The 13,795-nt window shown below is 52.3% G+C and overlaps 1 protein-coding gene across 7 annotated transcripts in view; it reads left to right on the forward strand.

Annotated features, from left to right (window-relative positions):
- The window catches only part of EFCAB6 (EF-hand calcium binding domain 6), a 220,497-nt gene that overhangs the window by 45,397 nt on the left and 161,305 nt on the right, over window positions 1–13,795 (forward strand). For 5 of the 7 annotated variants that reach the window (XM_032346007.1, XM_032346009.1, XM_032346008.1 and 2 more), the window contains one exon: window positions 13,265–13,401. The exons of the other annotated variants lie outside the window; for them this stretch is intronic. In XM_032346007.1, coding sequence (XP_032201898.1) covers window positions 13,265–13,401 — 137 coding nt within the window. The remainder of the gene's footprint in view (window positions 1–13,264; window positions 13,402–13,795) is intronic. 7 annotated transcript variants of the gene reach the window in all.

Consider the following 13,795-nt stretch of genomic DNA (forward strand, 5'->3'; position numbering starts at 1 on the left):
CCTGTGGTGACTGCGATCCACGGCTTCATGTGAAGAGGTCGCTGTCTGATCCCGTGGGGCTCTGTGAGCCCAGGGAGTCCTGAGGACATCTTTTTCTGGCTCTAGCTGGTCCTGGTCTTCAGCTGGTGCTGCATTGGGTCCCGGTCAGGAGTTCCTTGAAGTCCTGTGCTTGCCTTATTTACGCTCAATCCCTTGGCCCTTTGCTCCCCCTCATGACTTGGCATCTGCTGGACGGGTCCTTGAGTTCTCTGCGCTTCCGATTCTCTGCTCTCACGGTCTCCTATGGAAGCAGAGGCATTTAGTGGGAATCAGGCCGAGCTGGCTGGAACCCAGGCTCTGCAGCCCCTCCAGGGGACTTTGGACAGTTGTGTCACTATTCTGACTGTCCTCATCTCCAAAGTGGAGACAGCAACCACTCAGGGTAGTTAAAAGAATGAATGAGAATAAGAGACCAGAGCCCGTTGGCGTCCAGGAGATGCTCAGTAGATGTTAGTCCCTTCCTCCATCTGTGAGTGAGTGAGGCCAGTTGTCAGGCAGTCCTGAAACCCCGCCGGTGGTTGGCTTTACTTGCCACCAGGCAGCACGACCTCCACCGTGCAGGCATTGGGTTGCTCTGCCCTGAGAGAAGTAGAAAGCCCCCTACCTGGCTCGCTGAATCAAGATGGCCCTGCTCATCTCACCTGAGAAGCAGGAGGGAGCACAGATGCGGGGATGGGCTAACTCATGTCCCTGCTGGCCGCCAGGATGTTGTTACCATTCGGGCTTGACATGCAGGTACTGTGATGTCAAGTTTTTTTTCCAGATGCTATTTCTTCCAATATGACTCTATAAATGTGGGGAGACTTTTCTTCTGACTCACAACAAAGAAAAATGTCCCACACCCAAACCAGTCATTGGCAATGACATTGGTCTCTGTGAGCAGCCTGAACCAACCCTGATTACTTCCCGGTGTAATTACTTCCTTGGCTTCCTCCAGGGCCACCAGAGGGTAGATATCGAAACAAAACGGAAAATGGAGGGTTTTGTTAGAAGAGAGTAGGGGTGAGTGGATTTGCAGAAGGCAACCAGCAGCATCTGCTTCAGCCTCCCACCGAAAGGATCCCCCTCGCCTTAATCCTGTGGACACTGTAATTTTTTGGATTTTGCCAGCTCTATAAGTAATAGCACTGTGCCCTTACTAGGAGCTGCTCTAAGTGTTTTATTGTGTTAAAGGACTAATTTCCGGGAGAACCCCTCAAGGCAGGTGCCATCCTTATTCCCCGCTGCTATGGAGGAAACTAGAACAGAGGTGGACCCAGTCCATCATGGAGAAGTCACACCTTCACTGCACACACCAGTGGCCTCTCTTGTTCAGAGCACCGTCCCGTCCCTGCATCCATGTAGCACGTACTTCCGGGGGCACTTGGGAGTTTCCCCGTCTTCCTCGTTCTGACCTCCTTCCCTCTCATACTCCTTCCACTGTCCTTGGGCTTTTATGCTCCCCAGCTGTCCTGCAGGTCCCCAACTTCTTCCCCCAGCCTGGCAGGGTAAGCGGAAGTGCCAGAATATCTCAGCTTGCTCCTCGAAGTGGGGGTCAGTGCTCATCGTGAGCCACGTTCAGGGAATTCCTGAGAGGCAGGAAGCCGTGCTGACCGACGAAGAGCACAGGGGACGTGCAGAACAGTCATGACCCTTCCCCGCCGCCCTTACGTACGAAAGAACTGTTCTTAACTGCAGAGTAGAATTCAAGAATGTATAATTCAGTTAAAGACATAAAAAAGGCAAATAAATGGGCCCGACCAGAGCCCCAGGCTGTTTGCTCTCGTACCACGTCACCACACAAACCAGGGCTGCTTTTTGAAGCCTGGGCGCCATGATGTCAGAACATCTGGTCTACCCAGTCAGCCGTGACTAGTGTGTCTGTTGGACACCAAGCGATCTGACACGAGTTTTTATGGGCTTACCCTGGTGCCTTGGAGTTGTATAGAGCAGCCTGAGTCATTTGAGAAGCAATTAGTAAATAATGAGAGGTACTAAGCTGCTCGCGTGGTCTGCAATATCCTCGTGCGGAAGAGACACAAGTGATGGGTTAGATTCATTTTCTTAAATAGGTGGATTTTCCTCAAAAAGAAATTAAAAAAATTATTGCTCGACAAATAAAGAAACAGTCATTAGAATCACAACCATTTCATAAACATACCTTAACATTATAACATCACATTAGCATGAACGAATGTACCAGAATGCAGTCTGTTTGCCTCATAAAAAGACTGTGTCAAACTCAAAATGAGGCCATTTACTAAAACATACAAGCTTTTGGTTAATTTATAATATTCTCCTAATCCCACTTTTATCAGCCCCACTTTGGTGCATGGGTATTAATTGCCTATTATAACAGGTATTTGAACACATCTCCTCTCTCATCTGAAGAAAATATTAGCATATCGTAGAGCTGTTGGGACAGATTGTATCTGAGCCACTTTTTCCTCCTTGCAGAAAAGCCTATCAATCATAACTGAATATAGTGATTAATAATGTCACAGCTTTGATTCGCGTGTCTGTGTGCAACTAAATGAAGAGGAGTGCTTACATTTTGATCTAGAGAATTTCACATAACAAAATAATCAGTTGCCATTCTAGAAAAAAAATTATATCGAAAATGCTCCTACCCCAGGACCTATTTTTGGTGGTTCTATTATTAATTTACTAAAGACTTATCAGGAAGCTAAAGCAAAGATTTGGTTATATCAGAATTTGCATCATTTTAGGTGGTTTATCTTCTTCTTCTTTTTTTAAATCTTTTTTTAATCTTCTTCTTCTTTTTTTTAATCTTCTTGCATGTTCAATATTTCGATCAATATGGTAGGGGAGGCTGGCCGGAGCACGTGGGCTTCCCCGGCTGGGTGTGCACGGAGCGCCGACCCTCACCGTGTGTGTGGCCCTGAGCAAGCCAGTCCCTCTGGGGACTCTGTCCTCGGCCGTGAAGTGGGGAAAGAATAGTGCAGGGTTTTTCTGTTCTTGAGGCTCTCGGTGACAATCAATATACAATGATCTTGGAGCCTAGAAGTTGCTCAAAAAAACAGGAGTTGGAGTTTGCATTTGGAGGAGATAAGGTAGGAGTTGTCCCGGGGAAGGGGAAATGAGAGTTTGTTGTCGCCTCTGGTTTTAGGCCACAGAGCAGGCCACGCTCTGGAGGACTCCGTGCTTCCATCTCTGTCTGGGCTCGAGACTCGGCACCGTCCGCAGAGCAGACCGGACCTTCTGCTGGTCGTCTTGGGCCTCTCCTGGCAGCCTTCTTCCCTTGGTCACCCCGGCGTCAGAGTGAAGGGTGCCGCCGTGCACGGAGTTGTTCGTGTCGCAACCTAGGGTCCGTCTGGAGGCCGGGTTTCTGCACTGGCCCTGCTCCTGCATCCAGCTCGCCTCCTGTATCCCATGGGCCATCCCGGAGCCCATCCATCTGCTGCTAGCACTGTTGTGCCCACCCTGGGCTTTGTCAGGAACTCCTGGATCACTTTTCCTGCTCCTGCTCATGCCCCCTACAATCTCTCTCCCACAAGACACCCTGACTTACCTGTGCAAAACACACGTCAGATCTCATCAGACTCCCCAGGGTAGGATGCCCCGTGGCCTGCTGTGGCCCGTGGAGGAAGCATCCCACACACATCCTGGCCGATGGCGCTCGGCATGGAGACATGTTTGACTAACCTCTCTAAAATTCCATATTTTCCCTGAGACTTTGTTTGCATACTTGTTTATCACCAGGATGTGTGTTCCTGGGGAGTAGGTGCCTTCTCTGTCGTGCTCGCTGGTGTTAACAGATCCTGGCTCTTGATGTGACCATCAGGAAACATTTACTGAAAGGATAAACAGGTCTATAGGAAAAGTGGACAGTCACTGGAGTAGCCAGAAAACACTGCCTGGTTTCAGATGAAGCTGGTGCTTGAGTTGAGCCACGGACAGGGTTTCAGGGTGATGAGGATGGAGGAGAGGGTGAGATGTGGGGCTCTGTCAGGATCACACTCTGGCTCAAGAGGATATGGAGGTAGAGACAAGGGGAGAGGTGGCCGGGGCGGTGGGGAGATGAGCTCTGTGACCCTCCCGTGGAGAGTTCTGTTTCTCAAGGCAGGTCGGGACAGAACACTTTTGGAAGGTAGGATGGAGGAAAAGATGGAGTTATTTGAAGGTCAGGTGTGAACCCTAAAGCATGGGGCTGGCGGTGGGAGGGGGAGGCTGGTGGTGGTGGTTCATTGCCAATTTCCCACGAGGAAGTGGCTCTTTCGGAGACGGCTGTCAGCAGTGTCACGGACACAGTGGCTGGAGGACGACTGGCTAGGCCTTACAAGTCACTCGACAGGAACAGCCTACCTTTGCCGAGCACCTCAGGTGTTTGGGGGAAACCATGGAGTTCCTGGGAGGGGGGGGCTTGCACCTCCTGGCATGCAGCTCTGTCCTGTGAGTGATCTGGGGTTAGGGTGACAAGGGCCCCAGCGTTCCTCCTGCATACCTGGGATGGAGCTCCCATCCTATGAGTGTGGGCTGGATTCGAAAGAAAGAAGGTTCAGGAAATGCTGCTTTTAGATTTGGCACATGTTGAAAGCCTTTGGTGTTTAGACATAGAGCTTATTTTCCTAGCTGGGTCAGAAGTTTTCAAGCTAAAATTTCTTATTAGAAGTCTATATGTTGCAGGTAAGCCTTTTGAAAATGAAAATCAAATGTGGGAAAAGGCTGACATGGCCTCTGGCGTATATGACAGCAAGTTTTCCTCTTTACCTTGGCTACAAGGAAACCCAAAGCCAGAGTTTTTGGAGTTTTGCTCCCTTGGAGCAACTCTTTCAGGATGCTTTCTTTAGCTCTTTCTTTAACTCCGTTCTCTCTGTTCGCATGGATCTCATTTCGATGTCTTTTTGTGTAAGCTTGTTCAGTTTTGGGGAAAGGCAGGATTTATATGTGTTCAAAAACTACATGCATCGTCCTGGGCCCATGGGGGTGCGGGCGGGGCGCCAAAGCAACCAGAGGGAGCGTCAGCCCCGGGCGCGGAGGCGAAGGCTTTGTTAAAGGTGAGCCAGGCCCGGCCGCCGCTCCTCCCACATGTCCCCAAATTGAAAGTTTGTGTTTATGGGGTTCTGAATGTAGTCTAATTTTTTCCTATCTGGTTTGGCTCATCTCTACCAGCTGGTAAATAGGAAATGTTCACGGTAGGCAGCCAATACTCTGCAGAATGTAAACAGATGGAATCGATAGAAAGTGACAAGCTCGACTGTGCTATGGAGAATACAGAGCCAAAAGTAAGAGCATAACAGTCAGGCTACTTACTTCGTTCCGGTTCATTTAGTCCCGAATAGCTCTTCATATCTGCACAGCTGTGTTGTTCTTTTTTTTCCCTCTTTCTTTCTTCTGGGTTGATAATGACAATTTCAAAGAAAAACTTTAATTAAAGATTTTATACGAAATAGCCAAAAGTAGAATAATAAGGAAAATGAGCATTGATGTGTTTATTGTAAGAAAAATCCTTTTTCATGGTTTCATTTAAAAAATTTACTCCTTAAATTTTAAATGAATGTAGTCGTGATGACAGAAAGGTGCCAGACTGGCAGCCGTGGATGCTGAACCCTTCCATTTTGCTGCAGAGCCAAGACATAGAAGCTGCTAGAAGCCCCCTCCCCTTGGGGTTCAGTCCCCAGGCAGGCGGGTAGGAGGCCGTTCTCACCCCCTTCTGCTAGACACTGGGCAAGGAAGCCTGGTTCCGGGGGAGGAACAGAGCCGAAAAGAACTTACCAGGGAAGGAACCACTGTGGACAGTCGAAGTGAGTTTACTGGGCAGGCTGCGCTCTGGCGTGAAGAAGTGTGGCCTTCCTCTGGTGAGGGCCACATCAGAGCTGGGCCTAAAGAAGGATTATTTGCAGCCTGAGAATTCTGGCCTTCTGGGAGGAAACATGAGGCTTTTTCTCACCTCTTTTAATGTCTGGGTGGTCATATTTATTTGGGTTCACAGCTTTCTTTCCTGGAGCTCAAAGTGCTATAAAAAGAATTTTAAACAAAGAACTATAGCGTACTAATACCAGCCACTGTTAGCGGTTTACTGAACCATCTGATCTCAGTGGGACACAAACATGAAGCAGTTTGATTGTTCTCTCCTCACTGTTCTCAAGCAGGCATTAGCAAATCTGCCTTTTCATTCCTTAAGGGTATCTTAGGCAGATCTAATGGCTTTCTGGTCACATTTAGTTATAAAAGTCTAGCACAGGCCAGTCCAGTTTCAACCTTGAGCTCAGCTCCAGGCCCGCTGGCCATCTCGTCCCCTTCCTCCTAACCCAGGGGCCTGCCCCCTGCTTACTCACTGGTCCTTCTCTCCCTCTCCCCGCCGGTTGTAGTTGGGGTCTTTGATGAGGGCTGAGGAAAGGGAGTATGCCTTTCTCTTCCTTCCCTGCGGTCCTGGTGTCCTCTGTGGGCAGCACATGGGGAGTTATTAGGATTGTACTCGGGGGGGCGGCCTGATGAGGAGGGTCACCTCTGGCATAACTCCTCTAAACCTTCTCAACTCTACCCTGGGTGGTTCACTGCATATCCTCAGGCTGTATGGGTCCCCTCACTTGAGGAGCAGCCCCTGGGAGGGGGACAATTCAGGCCTTCTGCCTTTCTTGGTCTCCAGTCAGTCCATTGGAAATTTGCACATCATCTATGACAACAGTAGGTCTGCACTTGACACTCATTGGCCCCTCCCACTCTGCTCTGCTGTCTCTGACCTGTTCTCAGTTCTCTTCCCCAGGAAGGTGTACAGCAGATCACTGAGTCCATTAGGAGACGAGATGCCCACATGCCCCTTCTTGCAGGTTCCTGGCCTATCTGTACAAGGATTTCCTTGGCCTACTGAAGCTTCTTCTCCATGAATACTGCAGTCACCCTATCTACCCATCCATCCATCCATCCGTCCGTCCGTCCGTCTGTCATCCATCCATCGTCCGTGCATCATCCGTCCATCCATCCGCCCTCTCATCTATCTGTCCATCCATCCATCTGTCCGTCCATCCATCCATTTATTCATATATACATACATTCATCCATTCAACAAATATTCATTAATCCAGGCCCTATTCTTGGTTCTGGACTCCTGCCTACCGAAGACCTTATGTCCTCTCAAGGCTCCTATTAATGGGCTGGGCAGGGGGGCAGTGAAGGGCTTGGAGGAGTTGGCTGGGGCGGGAGGAGCAGCGGTACTCAGTATTTCTTGACATAGGTGTGCAGATGTTTGGTCATTTGGAACTCTGTCCTCAGCCTTTGGTCCCAGTCTGCAGCCGCCCCCCGCCCCCCCACCTGAAGTGCCACCTGAGGTGCTTGCACACCTGAGCTTTCCTCCCAACCACAGCTGACAGGGTCCCCTTATTCACTCCCATTTCACAGAGGAAGATACTGAGGTTTAGTGGTCAGGTTACTGCTGCAGGGTTACCTGAAAAACAGCGCAGAGCTGGGATTTGAAGTCTCCGCTCAGAGCCAGTGTCTGGTCAGGGCGGCACTGTCTGGAGGTCCTCGTGGGGAAGGAGGGAGGGAGGCACGGAGCTGGCGTGGGGGTGGGGGTGGGGAGCCGCTGCCGCCAGGAGCAGTTTCTGTGGTTCTCAGTGTGGCTCACCGTCATGCCTGTGGGAGGTTTCCACCCCCGCCCCCCGTGTCCCCGCCTCACTCTTTAAGGTCAGATGCTCTCTCCTTCTTGTAATAGCACTTAAGGGTCTGCCTTCCATAAATTCATTTAAATCTTTTTTTGAATATTTTAATTTTGCTGCTCTTGCCCCCCCCCACCCCCCATTTCACTTCACTCCTATGTGAAATAGGGCTTCGTTTCTGTTCTGGGAACGTTAGTTAGGTGAATGAGTCCTGGCTTGTGTAGGCACAGTGCAGAACTTAAAGCTTTCCAGCCCGTGATTCCCCAGGCCTGCTGTCCAGATGGAAGAATCTAGGCTTTTTAGTCTGGCCTCACTGTGGTTCCCTTCCCTAGATGCTTGGTTCACCGCCCAGCCCATCGTCCCCCTTGTCCTTGGGCATCTCCCCGGCCTGGGGCCCCAAGGACACGGAAAGGGTCACCTGCTGCCCTGCTGTGGTACTCCAGCAGGGGGCTCCGTGCAGCGGGGGCCAGGGAGGGAGAAGGAAGAGGAGGAGGAGCGGGGACCAGGGTGAGGGGGCACTGCCAGCTAGCATCAGCTGGGGGAGGTGGGGCGTGGAGAGCTGGGGCTGTGGTGGCCAGCACCAGCCTGGCATGGGGCTCAGAGAGCCATGGGCAGCAGCTCACGCTGGGCCTGGGATGGGGGGCGGGGAGAGAGGGTGTTGGGACTGAGTCCGGCACAGGAGGTGGGGAAGGAGGCGGGGAAGATGGTTGGGAAGAGAAGACAGAGAGCAGCTCCTTCATAGCCTCAGGCCCATTTCCTGGCTCCTGAGTCTTTAATTTAAAGGTGTAAGTAGCTATTGTTTTGGTTTTCTTTTAAATCCTCAGGGCTTCCCCTGTGCTGGTGCACAAAAAGCTCCCAACACTTACCACCACCTCCATAGAAGTGGGAGTGTGTCGGGGAGAGTGGAACAGGGGCCTCGAACTTGCTCTGTAAAGCTAGGAAGTCTTGCTGTCATTATGGGCCAGACGTTACTCCGCCCTGCCACTGTTTGTAGGGGACGCAGCCAGAGCCACCGTGCAACTGAAAGGGCCTTTCTGGGCACCAATTACATTGACTTGCAGATACTGCAATCTGAAACTCGCCTTTCACATGTCAAAGTTCTTTTGGCTTTTTTCAACCATTAAAAAGTGTAAAAGCCATTTCTAGCTTGCAGGTGTACAAAAAGAGGTGGAGCCAAGAGTCCGCCGAATGTGGGGCACCACGAAGGGAGTCAGGTGTCCAGAGGCTGGGCCATCAGACTTGGAGTGCCCCCCTTTCAGGCCCACCTCTGGGCTGAGGCAAAGCAGGAACTCATTTTCTGTCCTGGGCAGGGCAACCTGCTGGTTTTGGAAGGAGGAAAAGACGGGCAGTGCCTCCTTTCTGTTTGCTAACTGTGCCTCAGTTTTGGCCTCTTTCCCTGGGCTTGGCCCTCTGGAGTCCCTTCCCGCAAAGCAGTGGGGATTGAGGGATAGAGCCCAGGAGAGCAGAGGCCGGATAGGGAGCTGGGGACCTGGTTCAGGCAGGAGCACACACGGATGACAAGACTGAAGTTTGGGCTTCAGCGCTGGGATGGAGGTGTAATTAGGGAAGCCAGAGGGAGGGCTCAGGCTCTCGAAGGAACAGTGGCGGGATCAGAGAAGGGCCCAGGGGCAGCAGACCCGGCCGGCAACAGATAAAGAAACGTGAAGTGGTCCAGGCATAGACGAACACTAAGAGGAAGTGAGGGGTCAGGAAGGGATGAGAGCGAGCTTTTGTGCACACCTCCCTCGGTGGGGAGCAGGTGGAGTGCGACAGACCTGAAGGAAGGCCAGGAGGGAGCTGTCGGGAGGAAGAGGTCGGAGATGCAAAAGTCTTGAAGGGTGAGTGTGCGCGGTACGGGGGAGAGAGAACCAGGAGGCCTGGCAGCCGGAGCAGAGAGAGTAGGGGAGGGAAGCAGGGTTGGGGTCGAGAGGTAGGGAGGGTCAGATCAAGGAGGGCTTCGCAAGCCTGGTGAGAACTTTCTAGCATATGCGGGAGAGCCTGCCGTGCTTGTGAATTTGGGCAGTTCCTTGTGGCTGGAGCCCAGGGACTGCGGGAGGGGGCGAGATTGTGGGATTTGGAGCTGGCGTGGGGGGTAAGCAGGAGGCTCAGAGACGGTGGCTCTTAATACAGACGTGTCCCACTTCTACCAAAATGGCACACGTCTCGCTGGCCTAGAAAGGAGCTAGAGGCTGCCCACGCCATCCTATTTTTCTGTCTTTACCTTTTCGTCTCCTGCCTCTCCTCCCTTTTCCAGGGAACAGGGAAATGGGGTGGGGCAGGGACACAGTCCCTCTTGTGACCCCAGCCACTTGGCTCCTGTGTGCTTTCCTCTTCTCTCCTGTCACGGACAGGACAAGTCTTGTACACCGTGGCCCTAACTCGCCCGCCTTCGATAAGCCCCGCCATCTGCAGCTCAATTCAGATCTTGCCAAACTTCAGTCTGACAAATGATAAGAAACTTGGAGACATACCTCTGGTGGGTGTGAGTTCTGTGCCAGACTCGCTGCTTCCTGGCTTTCCACGCTGGAGACCCATATGGGCTGCTTCGGGGGTTTAAAAAAGCGCATCGCCTCATGTCCTCCGTTTCACCAGAAGAGGTGAATCGGGATTTGGCAGCAGACAAGGTGCCGTGGGTCCTGGGTGACCGCCGGGCAAGGGCGCTCGGCGGCCACGGCTCTGCTCTTTGAGACAACGCCACTGGGCTGAGGGAGGACACCTGGGAGCCAGCCTCGCCGCCGCGGACAACATGCCCCCTCCTCCTCGCTGGGCATTCCCAGGGTGGGCGAGTAAGATGGTTTCCGCCAGCGCTCCCCGGTTGGTAGCCGCGGGAGATGTGTCTAGAATTTAGCGTGGGGCTTTGCACAGAACAGACATTCCACTGATAGTTGTTCAAGGATGACACTGTTAGAATCATTATTCCATCGATGGTCGACCGAGGCATTCTTACATCCAGGATCGGCCTGAGGGGGGATAGCAAAGGTTCCTCAGGGTGTGGCCTTCTCCCCAAAAGAAGAGAGATTCATTCACTCAATAAACAGTTACTGAGCCAGACCCCGGAGCCAAAGCTCTGAACCCAGCTCCTGGAGCTGACATTCCCAAGGGAGAGTCAGACGGACAGTCAAGATGAGCATGAAATCAGTTGGTGAGAAGTACTGGGAAGACGAGGATCAGAGTGTTGGGGGGTGGGGGGCGGGGTCCTAACTTACCCTTGTGGTCGGAAGGTCTTTCGGATAAGATGACAGGTGCGCCGAGATCTGGATGAAGTGAGGGAGTGAGGCAGTGGGTATCCAGGGAAGAATGTTCTAGGCGGAAAGAACAGCAAAGGCAAAAGCCTTGAAGCAGGAGCCCGGCACTGAGGAGGAGCAGTGGAGGGGCTGGTGTGTGGCCCCAAAGCAGCGGGCCGCGTGGGGGGAGCGCAGTGGGGGCGATGAGGTAGGAGAGCTGCCAGGACCCGATCTGTGGGGCCTGGAGGGTCGCAGCTTGTGGGGAGACGTGAGTGAGGCAGCCTGGCTGTGGGGATGGGGTCAGGAGTGTCTGGTAGGCAGCATCATGACCCAGGAGGGGAGGCCCCTCCCATGGGTTTGGAGTCCCAACAGATGCTGGGGAGGACCGGGCCATTGGCTGTCACCTTACGGCCATTTCTGTCTTTCCTGTAAATGGCTGTCAGTGGTGGGAGGGGGTGGGAAGGGAGGTTAGGAGCGGGGGGGGGGGGGGGGGGGGGAGACAGACTCGGGGTGGGGGTGGCGAGGGGCTAACACAGCAAAGCGGGAACACACAGCGCCCTCGGGTGAGGGGACCCAGGAGAGCGTCAAATGGGTCACATCAGGTGCTTGGAAAAGGCGCTGAGCTGGCTGAACCTGGGAGCAGGCTTCCCAGGGCTGAGGCGGGCAGAGGGTCACATACGCACTGGTGACTACAGGGACTGGGTGGTTGGGAGGGAGCGACAGGGAGCTGTGCCCAGGAGCTGAGTGGCAGGTAGGAGCCCTGCTGGGGAGAAGGCTGCGGGGTCCTGCACTCGAGCGAGGCGGCCGGAGGGTGGGGGGTGGTTGGAGCATGGGGCTTGATTTTCGAGAGTGGCAGTCGTTGGGGATGACATGGTGTGGAGTCTGAGCGGGGAGAGGTGACGTCTGGCTGAGCGGAGGACGGGCAGCTGAGAGACCTGGGCTCAGAGGTCGTCTGTAGGGAACTCTGCGTGGTCCCCAAAGTAGGGGCGGCATGTCAGGCCCTCACAGCCCAGCCAGGAGGGCCTGGGACTCAGGTCCAAGCAGCCAGGGAGAAGAGGGAGCAGGGGCTGTCCTTCCTCCAGCTTCGTGGTTCCTCAGGGTGAGCACGAGGGCAGCCGCCCCAGGAGCAGGCTCCTGGGGGTTCCTCCTCAGTCAGAGTCCAGTGAGGGGAGCCGGCACAGGAAGGGTTGAGGAAGACAGGGATGTTAATAACAAGAAAAAACAACAACCTGCTCCTCTTAGTGTTCTCCCCAAACCTCTTCCTTGAGAGGCACTGATCACCCGATTGGGGATGGACTTGACCTAGCTCAGGGCAGCAGAATCAGACCTGGCAAGGCCCCACTGTGCTAGTCTTGCATCACTTTTCACCCACAGTCCCGTCCCCAGCCGTCACGTTCCACCGTGCCGAATGCGCTCCTGTCCTGCCCTAGCCACCCCTCTCAGCTCAGATGCCTCCTCCTGCAGGAAGCCTCCCGGATGACTCAGGCTGAAAGTGCCCGTTTCCTTCTGTGAAGGCCTCCAACTCTGTGCTCTCCGTGTTGCCTGGCTCTCATTCCCACAGCTCAGCTTCATGAATATTTACTTTGTCTTGTTTCCTCCTCCAGTACCGTGGCTAAAGGGTGGGTTTGCGTTAGAATCCTGGTATCATCGCTGTCAATGCAGATGACTCATGTAGCGTCCTTGAGCCTCAGTTTTATCTAACGACGGGGAGGGATACTTCCTTCCTGTGGGTTGGGGGGATTTGATCACATAGCTCCGTGCTTAGCACCCGTGAGGCCTGGCGAAGTTCCTGTCCTGTAAGTACCAGTAGCTTTGGGGTAAGGACATAGCTCAGCACTCTGAATCCCCACATCCCCATTTGGCTCATCCAAATGCCTTTCATGTTTGTGTGCCCAATAAATATGCCCTTGCTGAATTTGGGAAAGACATCTAGGCAACTTTTCTACAATTTTTTTTTTTTTTAAATTCAGGGGTTGAAAGGTACAGTACTGTTTTGCAGCTCCTAGTAAAAACATGCATGTAGCTGTGGAAAAATGAAGATCGTCCAAGTTCAGCCCTGCCTGAACTATAGTTTTTAAGCACCAATCAACAACAAAAAAATATTTTTCACATGGCTTTAAAAGGGAATGAATCGTGTATGAGACTTACTGCTTTACATCAGAAGGACTTTTTAAAAACTTACTGAGACCATTTACAGAGAAAATGGCTTTACAAACATTCAATAAGTGCAAAGTATTCTTTTTTTCCATAGACATATCATTTTGCAATACCTGCAACTGTGAGTCTTTGAAAACATTTATTTTACAAGAAGTACTTAAGAATGTTCACATTTTTTTTTTAATGACCATTTTGGTTTTTAACACAGAGTCTTTTTTGACTTCTCCGAAATCACTTTTTCCTACACAGATTTTCAAAAACATTAAAACTGTTATCAAAGCCTTGAAGCTCATTGATGTTAACAAGACTGGTCTGATCCAGCCTTGTGAGCTGAGGAAAGTTCTGGAGACCTTCTGTTTGAAGATGAAAAGTGACGAATACAGAAAGTAAGTGAGTGGAGATCTGGGGAAAGGTGGCTCAGTAGAACTTAGCCCAGTTTCAAAGTGGGGCCTGGCAGGTGCACTGGGACCAGACATCACCCCCTCCCCCGGCTCTGTCTTGACTGTTTAAAAGAGGCGCTCCAGGCACGTCTCCTCTGTTGGTGGAGCTTTCCGCGAATGTGCAGATCCGAGAGCTAATGATTCGGATTCTGAGAGTCCCCAGGGTGGCAGTCATCTGGCCTGCAGATCAGAACACATCTTGATTATTTCAGTAATCCATCACCAGTTGTCTCTCCTTGCCTGGTCGGCTCCACGCCCGCCGTCCCCCGTGTTCCCAGTTCCCAGTTGATGTTGACTCAAAGCCCGGGGACAGAGAAGAACAAATTTCAGGAATTATTCC

The sequence above is a fragment of the Mustela erminea genome, chromosome 6 (assembly GCF_009829155.1).
Source record: "Mustela erminea isolate mMusErm1 chromosome 6, mMusErm1.Pri, whole genome shotgun sequence".
In the NCBI taxonomy this organism is placed as follows: domain Eukaryota; kingdom Metazoa; phylum Chordata; class Mammalia; order Carnivora; family Mustelidae; genus Mustela; species Mustela erminea.